The 20522-nt window shown below is 44.1% G+C and overlaps 1 protein-coding gene across 3 annotated transcripts in view; it reads right to left on the reverse strand.

Moving 5' to 3' along the window:
* Nucleotides 1-19378, reverse strand: part of Aldh7A1 (aldehyde dehydrogenase 7 family member A1) — a 79140-nt gene extending 59762 nt beyond the window's left edge. For 2 of the 3 annotated variants that reach the window (XR_012826552.1, XM_075684032.1), the window contains exons 1-3: nucleotides 19150-19378; nucleotides 6535-6780; nucleotides 4959-5237 (exon numbers count right to left, since the gene is read on the reverse strand). Coding sequence is in view for 2 of the 3 variants with exons in the window: in XM_075684032.1 (XP_075540147.1) it covers nucleotides 4959-5237; nucleotides 6535-6780; nucleotides 19150-19335 (711 nt within the window). In the remaining variant the exon portion in view is untranslated. Of the gene's footprint in view, nucleotides 1-4958; nucleotides 5238-6534; nucleotides 6781-18093; nucleotides 18142-19149 lie in introns of those variants that run through there. The other variant, XM_075684033.1, reaches the window with a different exon arrangement.
* Nucleotides 19379-20522: the final 1144 nt, after the last annotated feature.

Raw genomic sequence — 20522 nt, forward strand, 5'->3', positions numbered from 1 at the left:
TCATTGATACAATCCTGCTATATATAATTTCCCAGCACCAATATCCACAATCAAGGACACAATGACCCAATACAATTAGGCTTCTTTTTTGCTGGTTCATATGTTCCTGGAAAACATGATCTGTCGGTAGCAGCATTCAGTACAGCAAACCGCGTTTGTTTGAGACCTGTTCTGGCCAATAGATCCCATGTAAACAGGAAAAAGAATATGTACTTGCCTGCTCACCTCACATGAAAACGCTGACGTGCACTCTGTTTCTTATTTCGGCACTAGCACATCTCATCCAGGGTCATCACATGCTGCAATCACAGCTACTGCCGACAACCGTATATAATAAGCATCTTTGCCTATATGTTTCACAGTAAAACTGATAAAAGAACCAGTAGAAACACATGAGAGACCAGATGAAGACGACAGGACTAGCTGGAATTTACAATGGAAATATTGAGACGAATGACGAAAATATACCTGCCGGCAGGCCACGTGGTGTGTGCTTTTTGAGAACTGTCAACCGCCCAATGAACCAAATCGCCCAAATCAAGGTATGGTTGCACAAACTTATTGCAAAAGGCCAATTTCTTACCTATTAAAAATAAACAGTGGCACTATGAAAATGTGTCACTAACACATGTGGTTTTTTCCTAATTATGTGGAGTGCCTCCAGATTGCAATAGTCAACACAAGGCTTCCCTTTCCACAGCAGATGACGCTCGTTTGCTGAAGAATTGTAGACAGTGCAGGTGCGCAGCTGTGCTTGGCAACAGAAGTATCTTAGGCCACAGGAAAATGAGGAATGAATGATTCTGGAGGCATTCCCCATAATTAGGAAAAAAGAAAAGCCACTTGTGTTAGTTGCACGTCTCTGTGCCTCACTGATAAAGAGATGAATTTCCTTAGTGCCACTGCTGATCTTAGATACTATATCAAATAATTGGCTTCTTGCAATTGCAGTTTGCACATGCACCACGTGGTCTGCCAGCAGGTATTTTGTCATTCAAGTGTCAATCTTTCAGTTGTAAGTTCTAGCTATAGTCGGATGCAACTTTAGAAAAAAGGGGGTGTTGACTCCTCCGACGCGGATGCACACGAGCATCCACCAATGGGCACGCACTCTGGACTGACGTCATGAGCCGGACGACCGGTGACCCCGCAGACGAAGAAGATGGCCGCCCGCGCTTCGAACTGGGCCAACTCGCGTCAGCTGTGTGCTTCAGCGATAAATGCATTGTTTTATATAAATACTTTTTCAATAGCAACTGATTCAATTTAATCTTAGAAAACGAGTAGTAAATACACAATGTACATGCGAACAAGCGCAGAAGTCAGGCAGAGCTGCTCTCTCTACGTTCGTCACTTGCACAGAAGCTAAAGAGCAGACGACGTGCAGCGTTGTAGAAGGCATGGGGTTATTTTTCTGTCTCTATCCGGCATGTGCTGTAGCACATGAGAGCTCTGCTAAACCAGTCATCAAAATGCAAAAGTCTTTACTTATACCAAGAATCGCGCGTTTCAGGAGCACAATATTTCGAGCGGGACTATTTTAGTCGCGGAGGCAATCAGCTGTCACACTTCGGTCATCTGGGCGGGGCCTCCCCTTTTTTCTAAAGTTGCATCCGACTATAGTCCCATCTTCACCTGGTGTCTTGTGTTTCCGCTGGCTTTTTATCAATTTTACAATGTACCAACTAGCCCAGTTCACCGCTTTGCTGTTTTACATTTCATGGACATAGTTCTGTAGGAAGCACACTGCCATTCCTGGCAGCAGGCAGCGCTAAGTGAGTGTCATGCTTAGCTCTGCCTGCATCGTAGACATTGTATTTCACTGGTGTCACCCCCTGCCCCCCCTCGATTTAGCTTCAGTTTTCTGTCACCGTTTTAAAACACTATGCAATAGAAGAACAACAATGTGCATCTAGGGTCACTTGGGCCCCACCAGCTCAATGCAAGTCTCATTATGCAATGATTCGAGGCAAGTGAGCACATCAAAACTTCCTGCACAATGCCCTGCTTGAAGCTGCTGACCCAGGCCAAATTCGAGGACCACAAACGTAAGCGTGCCAAAGACTAAAAAATGAGATGCACGTCTTCGGTTGCTCGGGCTCAACAAACTCCACATGCATCGGCATTTCATATTGCAACACTTCGCATTACATAGATGACAATTACAGTTGAGTCAAACTTTTTAGTGACTTGGGATAGCACATTTCCCGGTTCGCATATATTTTTTTTTCAGATATATTTTTACAATATATATAGATGAGGTTTTACTATTAACCTGAACTATTTTTTTCAGGATATTTGGTCCAAATATTGCCTTTGTGTTACAATCAGATATAAAACTTAATCCATGTTCACAATATTGGAAACAGCCTACCATCAGTGCAAACATTTTTCCAACAACTTGATTTGGGCGAGTTGGTTCATCTTGATTAAAACTTGAAGCAGCATGAAGAAGATGAAGACAACAATCGAAATGAACAACCAATGTCTTCAGTCTTACACTCAAACCCTAAAAAGTTTTGGCAGACTGTCTGTTTTTAGATTGGAGAGTGTGCCAACATTCAATGCCTTTTGCAGCACTGTGGAGGCTGCACGCTTCTTAGGCCAATCAGAACAGTGAACGCATCCTTCCTGTGCCTTGTTTTCTAGCGGCAACCACTGCAGCACACAGGGTGGCAGCACATACAAATACTGCAACTGCACAGTCAGACACCTACTCTGATAGCAGCGGTAGAAAATTTGCTCCGACATTGAAAAGGCATGCGTCTTCAAGATACAGCGAGATACAGAGGAGAAGAATGGCTGCAGAGACAGAAGGTGGAGGATTCAGAAGGAGCACTCGGCCAACGTGTAGCATGGGATAGTGGCACTATCTCTTGACTCATCTTGTAAGATACACTAGTACACTGCACTCATTGATGCTTGTCAGTGCTGCTGCTTCCTTAATTACAGCGTTTGTGCACTTTTATGGCACTTCTTCCGCAATGCTTAAAGCATGTTCAACACCAGCTGCACTACCGTATTTACACGATTGTAAGTCGACCCCCCCCCCCCCCCCGTATCGTGTGACAGGAAAAAAAAAAAAGAAAAGAGCATACCCGAGGGCGCATTCGATAACGAAAATTTATTAGTAGCTGACATGGTCACTGGACTACTAATCTTCACTGTGCTGCCATCATCATCGTTGCTACAGTCCCACAGTGCGTCGTCGTCCCGCGAAATTTCACATTTGGCAAACGACTGCACCACGACACCTTGTGGAACAGCAGCCCACGCCGAATGCACCCAACCACACGCAGCCGTCAGGGAGGCTCTTTTGACAGGTCCAGTTGGCGTAACTTCGCGGTCTTCTGCCGCCAGCCACTCATACTCACAGCAGAGCAGGTCCTTAAAAGGCGAAGATCCGGGTTTGTTTCATTACCATGTCGCACTTCACTGGCAGGGACCGATCGCGCATTTCAGCGACATATGCCGCAAGCTTAGCCTACAGCTCCGGAAAGCATCCAGACATCGGCACGTGGGAAATTCCTCACTTGCCGTCACAAGTGAAAATTTCGCTTCGCTGCAGTCGCCACTCTCGCACCACCCGTTCAGAAACATCGAACTTGCGGCCTGCTGCGGAGCGATTTTGTTTCTTTGGTGTAAAGGATGGCAGCCCTCTTGAACGCTGCTGTGAACGAGTGCCGAATGATTAGTGGGCCTCGAGCAATCATGACGACTGAGGAAGCATAGAAGTAGCACATAGCCGGCAGTCAAGTGAAACGCGTCAAACCAATGCCTTTCGTCAAGAAAGCTATGCGCAACAGGCACAGAGAAACCCACAAGCGGTGTCTGCTCTTCCATGCACTACTGATGCTCCCCTCAAGCGCCGCTATTCTGAGGGTGCCACCGCAAATGGAACAGCAGCGCTTCTATCAACTATCGACACCCCCTCATGAGTGTTGTGTGCATTGTAAAACTCTCAAAAATGTTAAAAAACCCTTCCGAAAAGCGAACAAACACGCGGGATAGCAAAAAGCTATGGGTGGGGCCATAGAGCAAACATAAAATTGTAACTACGTTGTAGCTCCCGTTGGTCTTGCTTTTTTGGCGGTGCCATTTTTTGGTTTCGATTGTAAGTCGACCCCCCACTTCAGATTTCCAAATTTTAAAAAAGTGGTCGACTTACAATCGTGTAAACACGGTATCTATTTCACGTAAGAGAGCAGCTTGAAATGATACCACACATGCGAGCCTGAAGATGGCATTCTCGCAAAGGACAAAGCCCGACCCAAGAGGGAGCCCACAGCAGTACTGTGGCTGTGCTGACTACACATATGAATTTAGTTGAAGTCAAAGCAACTGAGTGTTTGTAAACACTAAATTGAAATTAATGGCTATAAGACAGTGTTGCATTGATTTCTTTCATTCTTTGCATGTTTTTATTCGAAGAAGTGGAGAGAAACAATGCACAAAAAATCAAAGCTGTCCTGCAGAGGAGAACACTTGTCAAGGCCATTTAGTGAAGCAACAGGTTATAAACTATGGCACTACATCCCGATGCAAAGAATCTGCACTTGCAGGCCTCGTAGCTTCAGCACTGCTTCGAGGAACTACAGAAATGGAGTATATGCTGCCTGGTATTGATAATAATAACATACTGAAAACATATAAGCTTTGTTCACTGAAATTTAGCATAATTATTTTCAGCAGTCCTTGTCAGCTGGTCTACTGCCCACTGACTGGAAGATCGCCAAAGAATGTGGCAGCCACAGTGGGGATCGAACCCATAACCTCAGCAGCACAACGCCATGGCCACTGCGCTACGCATGACAGAAGTACACATGACAAGGAATTTCAAATTTTAAGAAAGCGTCAAGATTCCCAGCTTCTGCAGTGTAGTTTGCTTTAGATTTGCACACGACTTTATATTGGTCAATTAGTACTGCACCAGGAACCACAGAAATAGACCACCTCACCTCAAGGACCTGGGCGATAATCTTTGTCACAGCAACACCACATAGTGGAGTTGTGCTGGCTGTCTTCCAAAGGAGTGTGTCGCCACAGACGAGGGCAATAGCGCTGTTCCAACCATAGACAGCCACTGGGAAGTTGAAGGCTGTTATGACACCCACAATGCCCAGCGGATTCCAGGCTTCGAGGAGAGCGTGACCTGGCCGCTCACTAGGAAGCCACTTTCCCTCAATGTTGCGCGACAGGCCAACAGCATAGTCACACACGTCAATATACTCCTGAACCTGCATAACACATAAGCGGTAAATATACTTGTGTGCAAGACAGAAAAAAGTACAAGATGTTGCAAAATTAGGAATCATTTAATAATCACCAATCCTCAACTCCTTAGCTTGCATTGAACAACATACCCACAGACTCAAATATTGGTGAAATAAGAGCATGGATTGGCTGAAGCTTCGTCTTCAGATTTTTATTCCTTGTAGTTAATACATTTTCATGAAATTTACTATCTACACACTATTAAAACCGTAAAGCACTGTTGGTGATGCTTGAAATCACTTTTTCTCATCACTTAAGAGCAGTTTAGCATTAAGTTATAGCTTCAGCAACTCACAGAATGTTTATTTAATAAGCTAGTCTCACCTGGTACAGCACATTTTCCAGAGACTTGCTCTGCAATGAACACTGCAGCAAATATGTATGGAGAGCAGGTATAGAGTGTTGTTTTTTCAAATGTCATTTTCACACAGTAATCACACAGAGTACAGACCACTGCTACAATAGCTGTGCTGATTAACTGATGCTATATTGCACATTGTTCTAGCTTGAGAAAGGCTAGTCTTGAGGACCGTTCATGCGGCCAGGCTGCAGGAATCAATGCCAATGCAATGACATGTCTAAATAGCACCATGCGAGGACAGGAACATATGAGCTTGAGTACGCACTCCAGCCTTGTCGCGTACAATGCAAACGCTGCGCATAGGCACTAAAGTTGCATGTAGCTGCATTCAGCTATGTAGTGCAGATACCGCAATCAGCGCGCTCGCTGAGCGCACTGCAGCTTGCCAAGGTCAACCCCATTTGGCATGTCGTAGGTGCCAAAATCGGAAATAGTGTCATCTACATGAACATCAAAAATAGGACTTGGACAGTGCGCCCTTGTTGCTGTAAAGTGTTCCTGAAACAGTCTAGTTCAACTTCAAATGCATTGCTCGACTTGAATAAGAAGTGCTTCAAGGCTCTGTTAACCAGTTTAAGATGTATACCAAGTGTTCAGGCATGGAGCAGCTTTTGGTGCATCATCAAAGGTGGTTGTCATTTGTGTACCACTCTGCATGGTGCAAGGCATCACAATGGTTGACACGGTGACTGACAAATTCTCAGCCAGGCTCACAGATTCTGAATCTGACCCAACTCATGACTCTTGACATGAGCTGCGAATTGATGTCTGATATTCTTGCCTGCATGCTTTGACAAGTTAATAAATGAAATGGAAGTATAAACTGAAACCAATGCCGTGAGCAGTGCACACTTTCTGTGCACAGTGCCCAATGCCAGAGCAGAATAGAGCAAAAGTACCTCTCCCAAGCCTTCAGCGAGAATCTTGCCCATCTCCAGGGACACTAGCTTGCCCAGTGGCTCCTTGTAGCGGCGAAGTGCATCGCCCATCTGGCGGACAATCTCACCCCGCTTGGGGGCTGGAAGGTCTGCCCATTGTTGCCAAGCTGCAAAACTTGCAGCCACTGCAGCATCATAGTCTGCTGGTGTAGCCTGGACCACCTCAGCGATGGGTCGAGCATTGGCTGGGCAGTAGGATGTCAGCACCTACAGGAGAGAAGCGCACATAAGACCATTCTCAAAATGGCAGGCTAGTTCGGACCAGAGAGCACGTGCTCTTGAGTTTACTCTGAAAATGCTTCTGCAACTTGGTCAAACACCCAATTCATATCTGGCACAGGTATTTACTCATAATAGCAAAGCCTTTAGCGAAATTCAAAAAGACAGGGACGTGACAGAGACACAGGACAGCACTATTGGATTTGCAGAATTGCGCTAAAGGCTTTGCCATTATGAGTCAACTGTACCAACTAGCCCAAGAATCAGCCTCACAGGTATTTAAATGCAAATGCTTTCACTTTAAAGTGCAAATGTACATTTGCAGCATGCACTTGGCAGCTTTTTATGACTTTTGCAGTGTTCTTACCAGGGTGTCAAACTGAACCAGACAGCAGCAGAACCAAATCAAATTGATATTTTTTTTCCATTGTCTCAGAGCCATACCCGAACCGAAACATTTTGGAGGCACAGGTTCAGCATAGGGTCTTGTAGCTTAAATCCTATGGGAGCAGTCGTTTCGTGCATCTATTCAGCGATACATGCGGCGTAACTGCCACGAGAATTGTCATGTGGTTCGCCACAATTGGCTCACTCAACCATACACTTTGCGCATAGTCAGTGTGCATTGATAGATCGTTGCCGATGTTGCGTAGTCTAGGATACCACTTGTGATCGAGGCATTTATGTTTATTGCAATTTGTACTTAATTTCTGGTTCTCCACGATAAAGCACAGATGTAGACAACTCAATAAAGAGGGTACGTGGACTGTTTTGCGTTGCTCTGATATTAATAAGCAGATTACAAATTTATGTAATTGTAAGCTCTTTCTGTAACATTTACATGGCATCCCTGTTTTGAGGCAGTCTGCGCAAGTGCTCTGGAGAAATCCAGGAAAAAAACGTGTCTCGTTATGGAATGTGTGAAAATTCAAAATTTAGGATATGAAGCTTTGGCATTCAGACTGGCAGTATTTCCTTAAATACAATAAAATGAAGAAATAATATCCCTTGCTATTTAATCTGTGTTTAATTCGAGAATTCACTGTTCGATATTGAATATTCGTTTCTGTTTGAATATGAGATAAACACACTCATTGGAGACTCGATGGAGCCAGAGATGCGAAAGACAGGACTGTTCCGAATGATTCACCTGCAAGAAACCCACATATTTTGTTGCACAGGGGCACCAGTCTGTGCGTGAATGCATGGGCCAAATAACTACTGCTCGATAAGCTACAGTCATTCAGCAAGGCTGCCTCACTAAAGCAGCCTATGATATACAAATTTGTTGTCTCAAAGTTTGGCAAACAAATATTTTTTTTACCGCTTTACACGTATGTATCAAATAATTCAAAATAAGTTTACTTTATGATACAGCCTCCATATAAATCTTTTACTTTGTTTAGAAATGTGAAAATATTTTATATTTGATTCAGTATTGCGAGGTTGTTTTCTTTCTTTGAATATTCGTGTTTGATTTAATATGGAAATTTTACCATTCAAAGATCCTCAGAAAAAGTTGTATTCAACAGACATCTTGGCCCATCTTGCTTAACATGTCACACAATGTGTATCGAGTTCTGCTCTGTGTCAGCACTACACACTTATTTGTTTTGATGCAAAGCACTCTTTGCCTCATGTCAGGAACTTGGCAGGAGGTTGGTAGGCAAGTAGGTCTTTCATGTCTTGCCACATTTCGGACCTCTGTAATAAACGAATTACTGACAGTGGAATCAAACCTCTGCCTTTGAGCAGAGCAGCTCAATGCTCTAACCAGCAGTGTACAATCGCACGCGTACTCCCCTCATGCTGAAGCTGACAAGCTATTTGAGACGTTTGGCACATAGGTTCCATGCGACTTTGTAGTCAAAGTTCTCACCTTTCAGGGTCATCAAAAGAAATTATGAATATAGTAAAAATGTTTCATCTAACACATGTTGACTCTGACAACAAGAAAAAGTAACGTTTAGGACTTATTTACAACAAATCGGCCCGATTGGGTAACCTTGATTTCTGTTTTGACATAACCTATGTCAAAGAAAAATTCTACACTGACCGAAAGATGTAAGATTACACACAAGCCAATGTTACAGGTATAGGTTCTGCACTAAAAGAATATTTAATAATTTATGAATTGCTTTCAGAAACTTCCAGTGTGAACGATTTATGGGTATCATTTAAAATGAAAATTTTGGAGCTAGGAGACCACTATATACCGTCATGGGTTCAGACAGCCCAGCGTTCTAGAAGCAAGCCCTGGTTCAATGCAACATTACATTCTCTTGTATATGAAAGGCAAAGAATATATGCTAAGTTCAGGAAAAAAGAAACTTCTTATTGAAGGAAAGACTGCAAGCTATTACCAAGGAATCGCAAAAGAAAACGATAGAAGCAAAGCGGATCTTTTTTTAGTCTTAACACGTGGTTGCAAATAAACTCGAAGGAATTCTGGAAGCATGTCAGACGTAACCAGAAACATAGGGTCTATTGAACCGCTTGAGCTAAATGATGAAATAATAAAGCCAATTCCTTTAATAACTTCATCACCTCAGTTTTTTCCTTGAAAGTATCAAATGAGCTACGACTATGCCCTAAAAATATAACCATACAAGACATGGAAGAAATTATTTATTTATTTACAAATACTGCTGTCTCAGAGTTGAGACATAGCAGGAGTGGCTAAGTACATCAAGACAACGTACACTGAACATGTCACATGTAAACGAACTGTCTACAAAACGCTCATGAGGCAATTCTCGGAGATGAGTATGTAGGTTATTCCAGAATTCGATGGTACATGGAAAGAAAGAAAATTTAAGCTAAGTGAGCTCGAAAGGGAACAATATTCAAAGAATTGAATATTCTTGTGCTATTCGTGCTACATGTGACAAGGAGCTAACAAATGTCACAGGTATGTCGACAATGACATAAGCATGTGCAATTTTGTGCAACATTATAATCCTTTCACACGTGCACCTAAGTGCCAACGGCTCAAGCGATAGCAGTTGAAGAAAAATTCATCCTGGTCCGGGACTCGAACACGGGACCACCGCCTTTCCGGGGCGACCGCTCTACCATCTGAGCTAGCCAGGCGGCCAGCAGATGGCACGGCGAAGTCGAATTTGCCAACAACTCGAAGCAAAGGCAAGAGTTTGACCTAACAGTTCTGCCGAAACCCGCAAGGTGGAAAGAAGTAATTAATTGCTAGTTTCCGCTGAACTATTATGTCAAACTCTTGCCTTTGCTTCGAGTTGTTGACATGGATGGATGGATGGATGGATGGATCGATGTTATGAGTGTCCCCTTTGGAACGGGGCGGTGGCTTGCGCCACCAAGCTCTTGCCATTATACTGTCTAATGCCCTACCTAGGTTAAACCATGAAAAACAAACAAACAAACAAAAAAACACTGAACTCCTACAACCAAATTTTCTGATCCGCTATTGCAATCTGTTCTTTTGTACGTCTCCGTTGTTTGTCGTTTCCCTACTTTTATTCCACCAATCGTCCAATCGCCTCTTACTAATCCCTATTGCGGACATGTTTACTTTTCCACTGCTCTCGCTGAACCCAAGGGCTTCAAGGAGGCCTGTGGTGCCTAAATCAACCGCTGGGTAGACGTCTTCACATTCTAATAAAACATGCTCCATAGTCTCCCTAGCTTTACCGCAGCAAGCACATGCTTCTTCTTCCTTCGTATATCTCGCTTTATAGGTGCATGTTCTAAGGCACCCCGATCTCACTTCGAAAAGTAATGAGCTTCCCTTTGAGCTTTCATAAATTGTTTCTTTCCTAATTTCGTTTTTCCCTCTTAAGTAGTTACTTATGGCAGGTTTCTCTTCCATTGCCGCCACCCATCAGATTATTTCAGCCTCTCTGAGTTTCCACTTGACGTTCTTTGTTGCTGTGTTGCCTGCCCTACAGGCCACATACTTGCTGGTAAGCTTCCTAGTTCTTTTCCTCCACTGTGAATCAATGTTTTTCCTGTACAGATACCTTAACACTCTCCCAGACCATTTACTTTCTTCCACATTCCTCAGTCGTTCTTCATACTCAATTTTACTGCGAGCTTCCCTCATTTCAAAACTAGTCCAGCCCACATCACCCTGCACAGCTTCATTTCTAGTCTTCCCGTGAGCGCCCAATGAGAGGTGACCCACCGACCTGTGGTTCCCATCGAGTCCTGATTGTAACCCTGATTTAAAGCAAACGACCGCATTTCCAAAAGTAAGTCCTGGAACCATTACACCTTTCCACAGACCCCGAAGCACCTCGTACTTATTGTATCCCCATAGTGCTCTGTGCTTTCTTATGGCTGCCATTTATCATCCCCTTCTCTGTTATTGTTTTTTCCTGTGTTTCCATATATATATTGCCTTTGTTTATCCATATACCAATGTATTTATATTCTGTTACACGAGGTATTTCCTGGCCCTGTATCGCCACTGTCTGTTCACTGTTTTTATTGAATACCATAACACCTGATTTTCTAACACTAAATTTAAAACCTAAATTGTTGCCTTCCTGTCCACAGATAAGTCCACAGATGTCCAAAGAAAGCCAGACATTGCAAATCACTTTCCTTGTTAGCTAGCCACACAATGTCATCCGCATAAAATAAACCTGGAAGCTGCTGCTCTACTACTGTAGCCGCCTGTTTGTATGAGATATTAAAGCCGATATTACTTCCCTCTAGAGCCCTCTCCATCTTCACCATATACATTATAAACAGCAGTGGGGATAAAGGGCCCCCCTGCCTCGGTCCCTTGTTGATATGAACTTTCTCCTCGCTGCTCATCCCTTCCCATTCTACGCAAACGGTATTTTCTAGGTAAATCTCTCTCAAAAGCTGTAGACAATCGTCACCTAAGCCTTCCCCTTCCAGAATATCCCACAAAATGTTGCGGTCTACGTTGTCATAGGCTCCTGTAATGTCTAAAAAGGCCACATATAAAGGTCTGCTTTCTACTTTTGATATTTCAATACTGAGTAAGAGCAAATAAGTTACCATTTAAAGGCCTACCTATTCTGAAGCCATTCTGAAGTTCCCCCAAAATGCCATTATTCTCTGCCCATGCTTGCAGCTTTAATTTGATTGCCTGCATTGCTAACCTGTATATTACCGGTGTAATGGTCAACGGTCTATACGAGTGAATTCTTTCTCCCCCTTACCTTTATAAATTAAATTCATCCTACTTTGTCACCAACTGTCAGGTATTCGTCTATCTTTTAAAGTTTGTTTCCACTGCTTTCACCAGAACTTCCTTACTTTTTGGTCCTAATTCATTAATCAGCCTAACGGGAACCTCGTCTAGCCCTGTTGTTGTGCGCTTAGGAATTTTCTCTTCGGCTTTCTTCTAGTTTAAATTTGTCAGCACCAGCTCCTTTTCCACCTGGGTCTCTTTCATGCGCTTTCACGCTTTCTAGAGTTACTGTATGTGCTACCGCAGGTAGCATAGTTGCGCGTCTGTTTTATCACGCCGCTAGCGCCTCTATTGGCAGAACGTCTTCACGTGGTAGCCAAGCAACCGTGCATTGCAGAGAAGCAGATGTTCGGGCCAATTTTTGTATTTCCCGACGCCGCCGCTGCGGCGAACTGGATTGACACAAGTTATCGCCAGTCAAATTCAAATCCAATCTGGCCGATCTTGCCGTTCGCTGTCCACGTGCGTGCTAGCTGCGTAGCAACAACGCAACGTGCGCAGCGCATCTCACGTTTGTTTCGTCGGCCTGCCTCGTGACACCTTACTGCAGTAATTGTTTTTCTTCCTTTGTAAAACTAGTGAACGGTGTTCAGGTAAAGACACATGAACAAACAAATTTTCAGCCAACTGCCTATTGCGTCAAGTGTGTATGAGATGAAATTGCTTGACTAACAGCTACGTGCTTTTTGGGTTGTGCTAAAAATCACAGCTGGAATATTAAAAGCTACTGCAAGTCTGGATATTTTTAAATAATGGAAGCACGTAGAGTTATACAGAAGATTTAGCTGGAATTACCAGTTTTCTGCATGTGATGCATGACACTGCTTTCACAGAAGTGTCGTAAAAAAGCCAGCTCACATTTTCATGATTATGCACTGCTTGGGTTGTTTCTGAATATGAAAGAGGTTGCTACTAAGTAAAGATATTTAATCTACTACAGCTTATGTGAACCAGGATGCAAGAGGAATGAATGTCGTCATTTAGCATACGGTAAGGGCCTGACTGTGTTTTGAATTATTCCCTATAATGTAGCTATGTCAATCCTGTGAGAAAAACTTTCGCTACACTCCCACAGAAGGCTACTTTTGAAATCCCTGCAGTGAAAAGGCACATAATGAAATCACACTTGCAGGTGTAACTGATATATATTGCTTGCTGGTAGATGGATATGTTCCTACACAAGATCTAATGGGGTACCAGAGTCGAAATAGCAATGGTTAGTCATTGATTCACCAGTAATATTTTAGACTGGCTACATATTGAGAGCTATGGCACATAAGCAAGTATGAGCCTCATTATATTTAGTACAGTTCCCTTTGTAAAAGAGCACCACTTTATAAAGCTCACTATATCAAAATATTTGCACACGCATATACTAGTGTTTGTTTTTTCTCTGAAATTCGCATTGTGATTTTATTGCCAAAAAAAAGAGGTAGTTGCGGCTCGGTGCTTTTTGTTACTGTTTACATGCTAAAAGAGCACTGCACAGCTCTTAGTAGCGTATTTATCTCTGTTGAAACAAAACCTGAGTGCCAAGCAGTATTCAAGAGAAGGAAAGTTATTAAAGTATCTAATTGTTTACCTCAATTACTAAAGTTTCTCCAGTTTTTTAATACGCTATCTTATCTCGAACATTATACTACCTTGTGAAGTAGCTTTTTCGCACTAAAATTTTGTAGGATTTCCGGAATCTATGAAATAACATCACCATATTCCCTAAGTTTATTCGGTGCGATCTAATCGTTACCGTCACGGTTCACGAATGCTGCATCTGATCGGCGTATATAGAATACATAATCTATTCTAGATACGTGAGTGCCCATACATTATTAGGGCGGAGAAGGTGCACAGGTGAATGCAACTCCAAAAAAGAACCAATATACGCGTTGCATCTTACGCCGCACGCTAAAAAAGGGCAGCGCCTTTTTCTTCACAATCTAATCAAGTCAGCTGTTTCGATGCGCTTTGTTTGCGATTTGGCGGAAAAGCGGTGCACAAGCGATGCAAAAGCGCCCACGGTCGATCGACGATACGCTAGGCATGTCGCCTGCAAAAATGGAGTGCGGCTTCGCCGCACAGACTTGGTTGCTTCTCAGGCAAGATGGCGGACCTACGCGCAACTCTGCTACCTACGGTAGCATATACAGTAACTCTAATGCTTTCATGCTCGCCCTGCCATCTACTGGCTGCCTGGTTAGCTCAGACGGTAGAGCGGATGCCCCGGAAAGGCAGTGGTCCCGGGTTCGAGTCCTGGATCAGGACGAATTTTTCTTCAACTGCGAAGCTTTTCTTTCAAGGAACCCGTATGGGTTTCCTTTGTAGCAATTGCTATGAATGGGTGGCTGTCTCATTTCCATTAATTAATTACTTCTCTCCACCTTGCGGATTTCCACAGAGCTATTACATCAGTGTCCAGGATATCTGATCCCCTTGGCATTCTCTCACCCTTCACAGTAACCACCAAGCTGATATTCCAAAAGTTATGGTGCTCGGAAATCCCATGGAATGCTGAAATACCGAAGGAAATGAAGCAACATGGAAGGAGCGGTGCGCTGAAGTAGCTAATCTCAGATCTATCAAGATTCGAAGATGCGTCAGGCGTCAATTAACATGAGAAATCACAATGACGCAACTTCATATCTTCGTAGATGTCAGTCCCAGAGCTTAAGGAGCATGCACGTACCTCAAAACAGTTGATCTTTATAGCTGTTGTGCTACGGCACCCATCGTAGCAAAGTCGAATGCTGCACCTACAAAAGCCTTGACACTGCCAAAGTTGGAACTGATGGGTGATAAACTACTGAATTACCTAAGGAAATCATGGGCCACCATATGTTTCTCACATGTCATGTAGTCGAACTCTACAATTGTGCTGAGCTGGATTCACAGGCAAACTACGAACTCAGTCCTTTCGTGAAGAACAGAGTGGCTGAGATAGCTGAAGGTACCAATAGAGATACGTGGCTTTATTGTCCTAGTGAGGAAAATCCATCTCACTGACACGAGGATTATCTGCAATATCGCTGCGAGAGAACCACAGCTGGTGGCTCGGCCCAGATTGGTTGCCGCAGTCTGAAACCACGTGGCCAACCGAACCAACTGCCATTTGCGTCACAAAAGTTGAATGTGAAACTGAACTAAAAATAGCATCAGAGAAAGTTCTGCAGATACAAGAACAACATGAAGACGTCATAAACGTGAAAAGGTAGAGCAGCTTATCCAAGCTTCTATGAGTCATGGCATTAGTATCCAGATTTGTGGAAAGGACTGTGCGCCCGGACAGTGCATACCAGGCCTATAACAGTGGAAACAAAATATTGCCGAAGCATTTTGGACAAAGCAAGCTCAGCATTTCGGCTCCTCCCAGGAAATCAAGCAGCTGCCTGGTGGTCACACTCTCAAGACACTCCATTCTACGTGACCTAAATTCATTCTTAGATAAATGACAACATCAACTGGGTCGACATCTACAGAAAATGCAACTTTACGATCAAGAAAAATATTCTGCGATTTTGCCTCAGAATCCTCAATTCATGAGACTGGTATTATGGAGGCACACTGTAGTGTCCTACATGGCAGAGTATCAACCATACTGACGCAAATTCGTGAGTGCCTCTAGATTGTTCATACCCACCAGGAGATGACAAATATTACAAACAACTGCTTTCTCTACAATCGATTCCGCCCCAAGCCCGTGAGCATCGCTCATGCTCCACTACCAACACACCAAGCCACTATGTCTCGTCCATTTTACGTGTTGGGAATTGACTACGTCAGCCCATTATATGCAAAGTGCAGCAAAACAAACTCTGTGCCCAAAGGTTTACATTGTGCCTTTTACCTGCGCAACGACTCACGCGGTGCATCTAGGAATGACAGTAGGTCTCTCGTCTGACACTTTCCTTGCTCGTAGGGGAGTGCCTCTTATGGTGTATTCGGACAAGGTGTTGACCTTCAAGAGGGCAAGCAGAGATGTGACATGGGGCGCATTATGAATGGTTCTCCATTTGCTTCATTTCTCACCAAACATAGAATATTGTAGAGTTTTCTAGTGCCCAACCCGCCATGGTGGAGTTGGAAAGGCTGATTCGGTCAATCAAGTCAGCTCTGTGCAAAGTTCTCGGGAAGAGCAGTCTGGAAAGTGAGGAGTTAAGGACTTTACTGCTGGAAGTGGAAGCCTTGATCAATTCCCATCCTTTGACTTATACGTACTCGCAAGCAGGAGAATGGTCGCCGGTATGTCCAGCACACTTCCTGGTTGGCAACTCATTCCTCACTAATCCGGACCCCAGCTTCTGCAACACCTTGTCCTGGCCACAGGCTACGATCTCTGCATCAGTACCCGCAAAGCTCCAACCAAAGTGTGAAGGTCAACAACGTCATTTTAATGGAAGAAGACAGAAAGATATCTTTGGCCACTGACTCAAGTACTCCAAGTATATCCAGGCCATGATGGATTGGTACGGGCTTGTTACATCAAAACACAAGACGGCAAAATACTTAAAAGGCCTATTCACGTCACGCATCACCTGGAGATGCCCACTGCTTTTCGGGTGGGGCAGGATGTAGAAAATGATGAAGTTAAATGCGGCCAGCCAGTGTAGGCAAAGAAAAGAAAGAAGACGCTAGAATATGTAGGTGCTACGCCATGGCTCCCATCTGAATATCATATCCATTGCCATCTAAGCATCTATACATGCTAAGCACAGAGGGGAGAAGTGGTGAACATTTTGACAAACACCAAATGGAGCAGCACTGATACACAACAAATACTGGCTTTGAATGCCACTGCACACTTGCTTGCAAAAGCAATGACAGGCGTCATCGATATACAGAGATGGGACAGCAGTGGAATGTTACCAAGTTGCCTTATGGATGCAAACAAGTATTATGACAAATACATCAGACAGCACAAGTTCGGCCTGGTGTGTACTATAGACTGGTTTCTCTTGCATGTCTGGTGTTGCAGCTCTACAAGTTTATGCCAAACAAAGCATTTCCCATTGAAAATGTGTCCGTTCCTCATAATACATATATGAAAGCTTTGCTTAAACCTATTCCCACTGTATGTGGGATTTATAATTTTTCTTGGCATCATAAGCCATGATGAGGAGCGCTCAAACCCTCCGAAAGCAGCAGCTATCCACGTTTCCTTACACCGCCTGAAAAGATAGCCCACAAATTTTTGAGGGGTGCTTCATGAAAGGGTGCTCACACTTCAAACGCACTGCATACATTTTGAATGGAGACATACAATCCACATGAAAACTGCCTCAAAAAAAACCATTAGGAAACCTCAAACAGGCTTCCGGTTACCACCACAAGCGTTTCAAACAAAGAACAATTCTTAGAATAAAGTCTAGGATGCAGTTGCAACATGGAACAATGTCAAACTATGACATACCCCCATTGAATACTTAAAAAAAAAGAATCGAAGATGGGGCAGCATTTATGAGTGATTGTGTGCATTCATAGCCTTGACTTCCTTTTTACGCGCAAGCACAACTGGCCAGCTCGTCAAATTGCCAGTGTTTGTCTGAATCCCCAAAGCAAGCGAATGAGGAAGGCGCCGGGGCCTCCGTGCTGGCTCTGATTGGTCCGCAAGTTTCGTCTGTGCATTTAATTAGCACTATGGGCAACGAAAATGCAGAAATTCGAGGATAAAAATTGTTAAGCATCACACTCTTTAAACTAACACTTTGAAGACAAAGTCTGACACCTGTATGCCTGAATGCACTGCTGAAGTGTTTGCTATTAATGAATAAAAAAAAAAATTTATGAAGAACCAACTTGCTAACTATTCATGAATATGTTTACCATGCACTGCAAGGTGGCTATTCGCAGCACTATATTGCACTGTTATGGGGGGTGCTCCCCCTTACCACCGTGCCTTACCCGTACGCGGAAGCCAACCGCGTACGGTTGGCTTCCGGCTTTGGCTTTGAGCAGCCCTTACTCAAGCAGCGCATTCTGAACACCACGCAGCGCCTGCCACTGCCTTTGATCGCAGATGCTGTGACCAGAGGCACAGCGTCTCAACGACATTGTCTCAAAGCACTAGGTGTCACGAGGGAAGAATGCGAGAATGCTCCCCTTACCACCATGCCAGTTGTGCCACCATACTGTTCCATGGCACAGTTGTGTGGGCTTTATCTTGAATACGATCTGCTTTGGGGGCACAGTGTAGGTAGGCCAACCGCTCTAGCTTTGCGTGCGCTGTCTTCTGACTGCACGAAGTCACTTCGCTCGCGGCTGCTGCCGCGATTCCTCATGCCAGCGCCTTGACAGCGAGTGTCCGCAGTCATCGAGTAGGAAGTGTTAATGTTTGCCTGTGCGCGCTGACACCATGCTCGGTAATTCAGACAGTATTTTTTTCTTCTTTAATAATGGCGACAAATTTCACGCGAAACTAAACAACTTGGCTGCTTTTCATTTCAGTTTTCGCTCGTTTTCTTGTCTACCGAACGGCAACACTTGGTGCTTCTTCCTCGACCCTCTGCTCGTCACACGCACTCCCAGCGACGTGTGTTGATTCACTTGCGCTTATATTGAAATGCCGCTTAGAAATTCTGACTGACGCCCTACTGAATATGAAGGATGCAGGACTCGCACGGACGCCAGGATTTCCTCGGAAGTACAATGGAAATTTAATGTGTGAAAACGCTGAGCACATATTTAAAGCACTGTGCCACACACTAGATCAGGTTTTAGATTCGAGTAATCTGACGTTTTTCGCAGAAGCAATGTAGGTTCGGTTATTAAGGCGAAATGGCTCATGGGCACAAAAATCGACTGTCCGGCGTTATGGCACCAAAATTCAATGGCACCAATATGGATGGTGCCACCCACAACCACTGGTGGGAGTAAACGAGTCACAGAAAGTAACAACACATTCGAATGACAATGTGAAGTAATTTAATAAATGTATCGAGAGCGTGCAGGCTCTCGCCTTCATACTCTCAGCGTATGCAAGAGTGACTCACTTTTTACAACAGTTTTTACCTTGAGACTTAGAACGGACGAAGCATGCAAAATAGAATAAGCAGGAATGCACGACCCAATGTTTCTGCCTTAAAGAACGTCCACGCTCACGGCGGCGTGTAGCGCACGTGCGCTTATCAGAGGCGACCTCCAGAGAGGTCAAGTGAGCTCACCTGACCGCTACCTCGCCACTGCCCGTCGTAGACTCCAAAATTCTTCTTCGACAGGCCGAGGTCTTTGAGAAATGAGTACTCGGCTTCGTCGATCAGAAACGACGCCATTCTCCTACCCGAAGTACTACCAATGACTCTCGAAGCAGCAGTAAACTTAACGCCACGACGGACTAGCAGCAGCCACATCACGCCCACTACACTACGTAAAGAGGCCCCAGAACCCGCGAAATGATTCGCGGAGGCATGGCAGCACTGCAGAAACCAACGCCGCATCAAAAACATCTCACAAGAATTTCCACACATGATAAAAAAATAAAACGCGTTAAATTTTAAGTAATGTAATTATCATGCTGTCTGCTGCAGTTACGTTACTGTTCTGGATACAATATAATTATTCTGCAGTACACGTCCCAGTGGCGGTCACTGATCCATGGACTCCAAGATTTGCGCGCGCCGGCTCTTCTAATCAACTGCCGGCTGCTTTTCCTTCACCTGCGCTACAGTGCCTAGACACTGCACCTGCGCCTAGAGTGTACTCGACTATATCCGAGTGGACCGAACGGCACTCTCGCTGAGGCGCCGCGTGTGGAAAAATTTTGCCAAGGCGCTGCAAGCAAACTGAATTTAGTGTTCCTGTATATGCTCCCGCAGGGAGCATATACATGTATATACATTCCTATATACATATACATATGCATATATATATACATATGCATATACATTCCTGTATATGCTCCCTGCGGGAGCATATACAGGAACACTAACTGAATTGGGGTGGGGACGCGCTTCGCGGCATATTCAACGTAATTTCGCTGCGGGCCTTGAGACCGATTGCGCGCGTACGCTCTCATAATCGTGCTTTATTTCCATTGCAAATTTATACTGACACCTTTTGCTACGTACACATACTTGAGGCATGGATTATACAACATGACGCATTCAATTTTGCTGCCGTTGTCAAGTGCGTCGTCTGCTAGCGAGAGCGCCTTCGTTGCGCGGACGCTGGCAGACGCTCAGTTTTTCTCGCAGAAAGTCTCTGCAGTAAGATTTCTTGTGGTTTTACTTGCATTGGTGCGCCAACGATTCTTGTCGGCAGGTACCAATTGTAGTTTTAGTCAGGTGAACTCGTACTTTTAACATCGTTTTCTATAGGTAACACGTAACTTTTGCCACAGAAGCTGCCAATCTGCAACATGAAGCTACGTAAGAAAATGTTATTGATATCGTATCATTTGACGCGCGTTTCTTGTTGGTGGAATATTGATCAGAGGCAATGATCAAAGAAAACAATATTACAGTGAAATAAGCCAGGTTCATTAACTGCGTGGCGCGAAGAGATGCAGAGGACCAATGCACTTCTAGGTAAATCTAAG

This window comes from Dermacentor variabilis, chromosome 3 (assembly GCF_050947875.1).
Source record: "Dermacentor variabilis isolate Ectoservices chromosome 3, ASM5094787v1, whole genome shotgun sequence".
Classification (NCBI taxonomy): Eukaryota; Metazoa; Arthropoda; class Arachnida; order Ixodida; family Ixodidae; genus Dermacentor; species Dermacentor variabilis.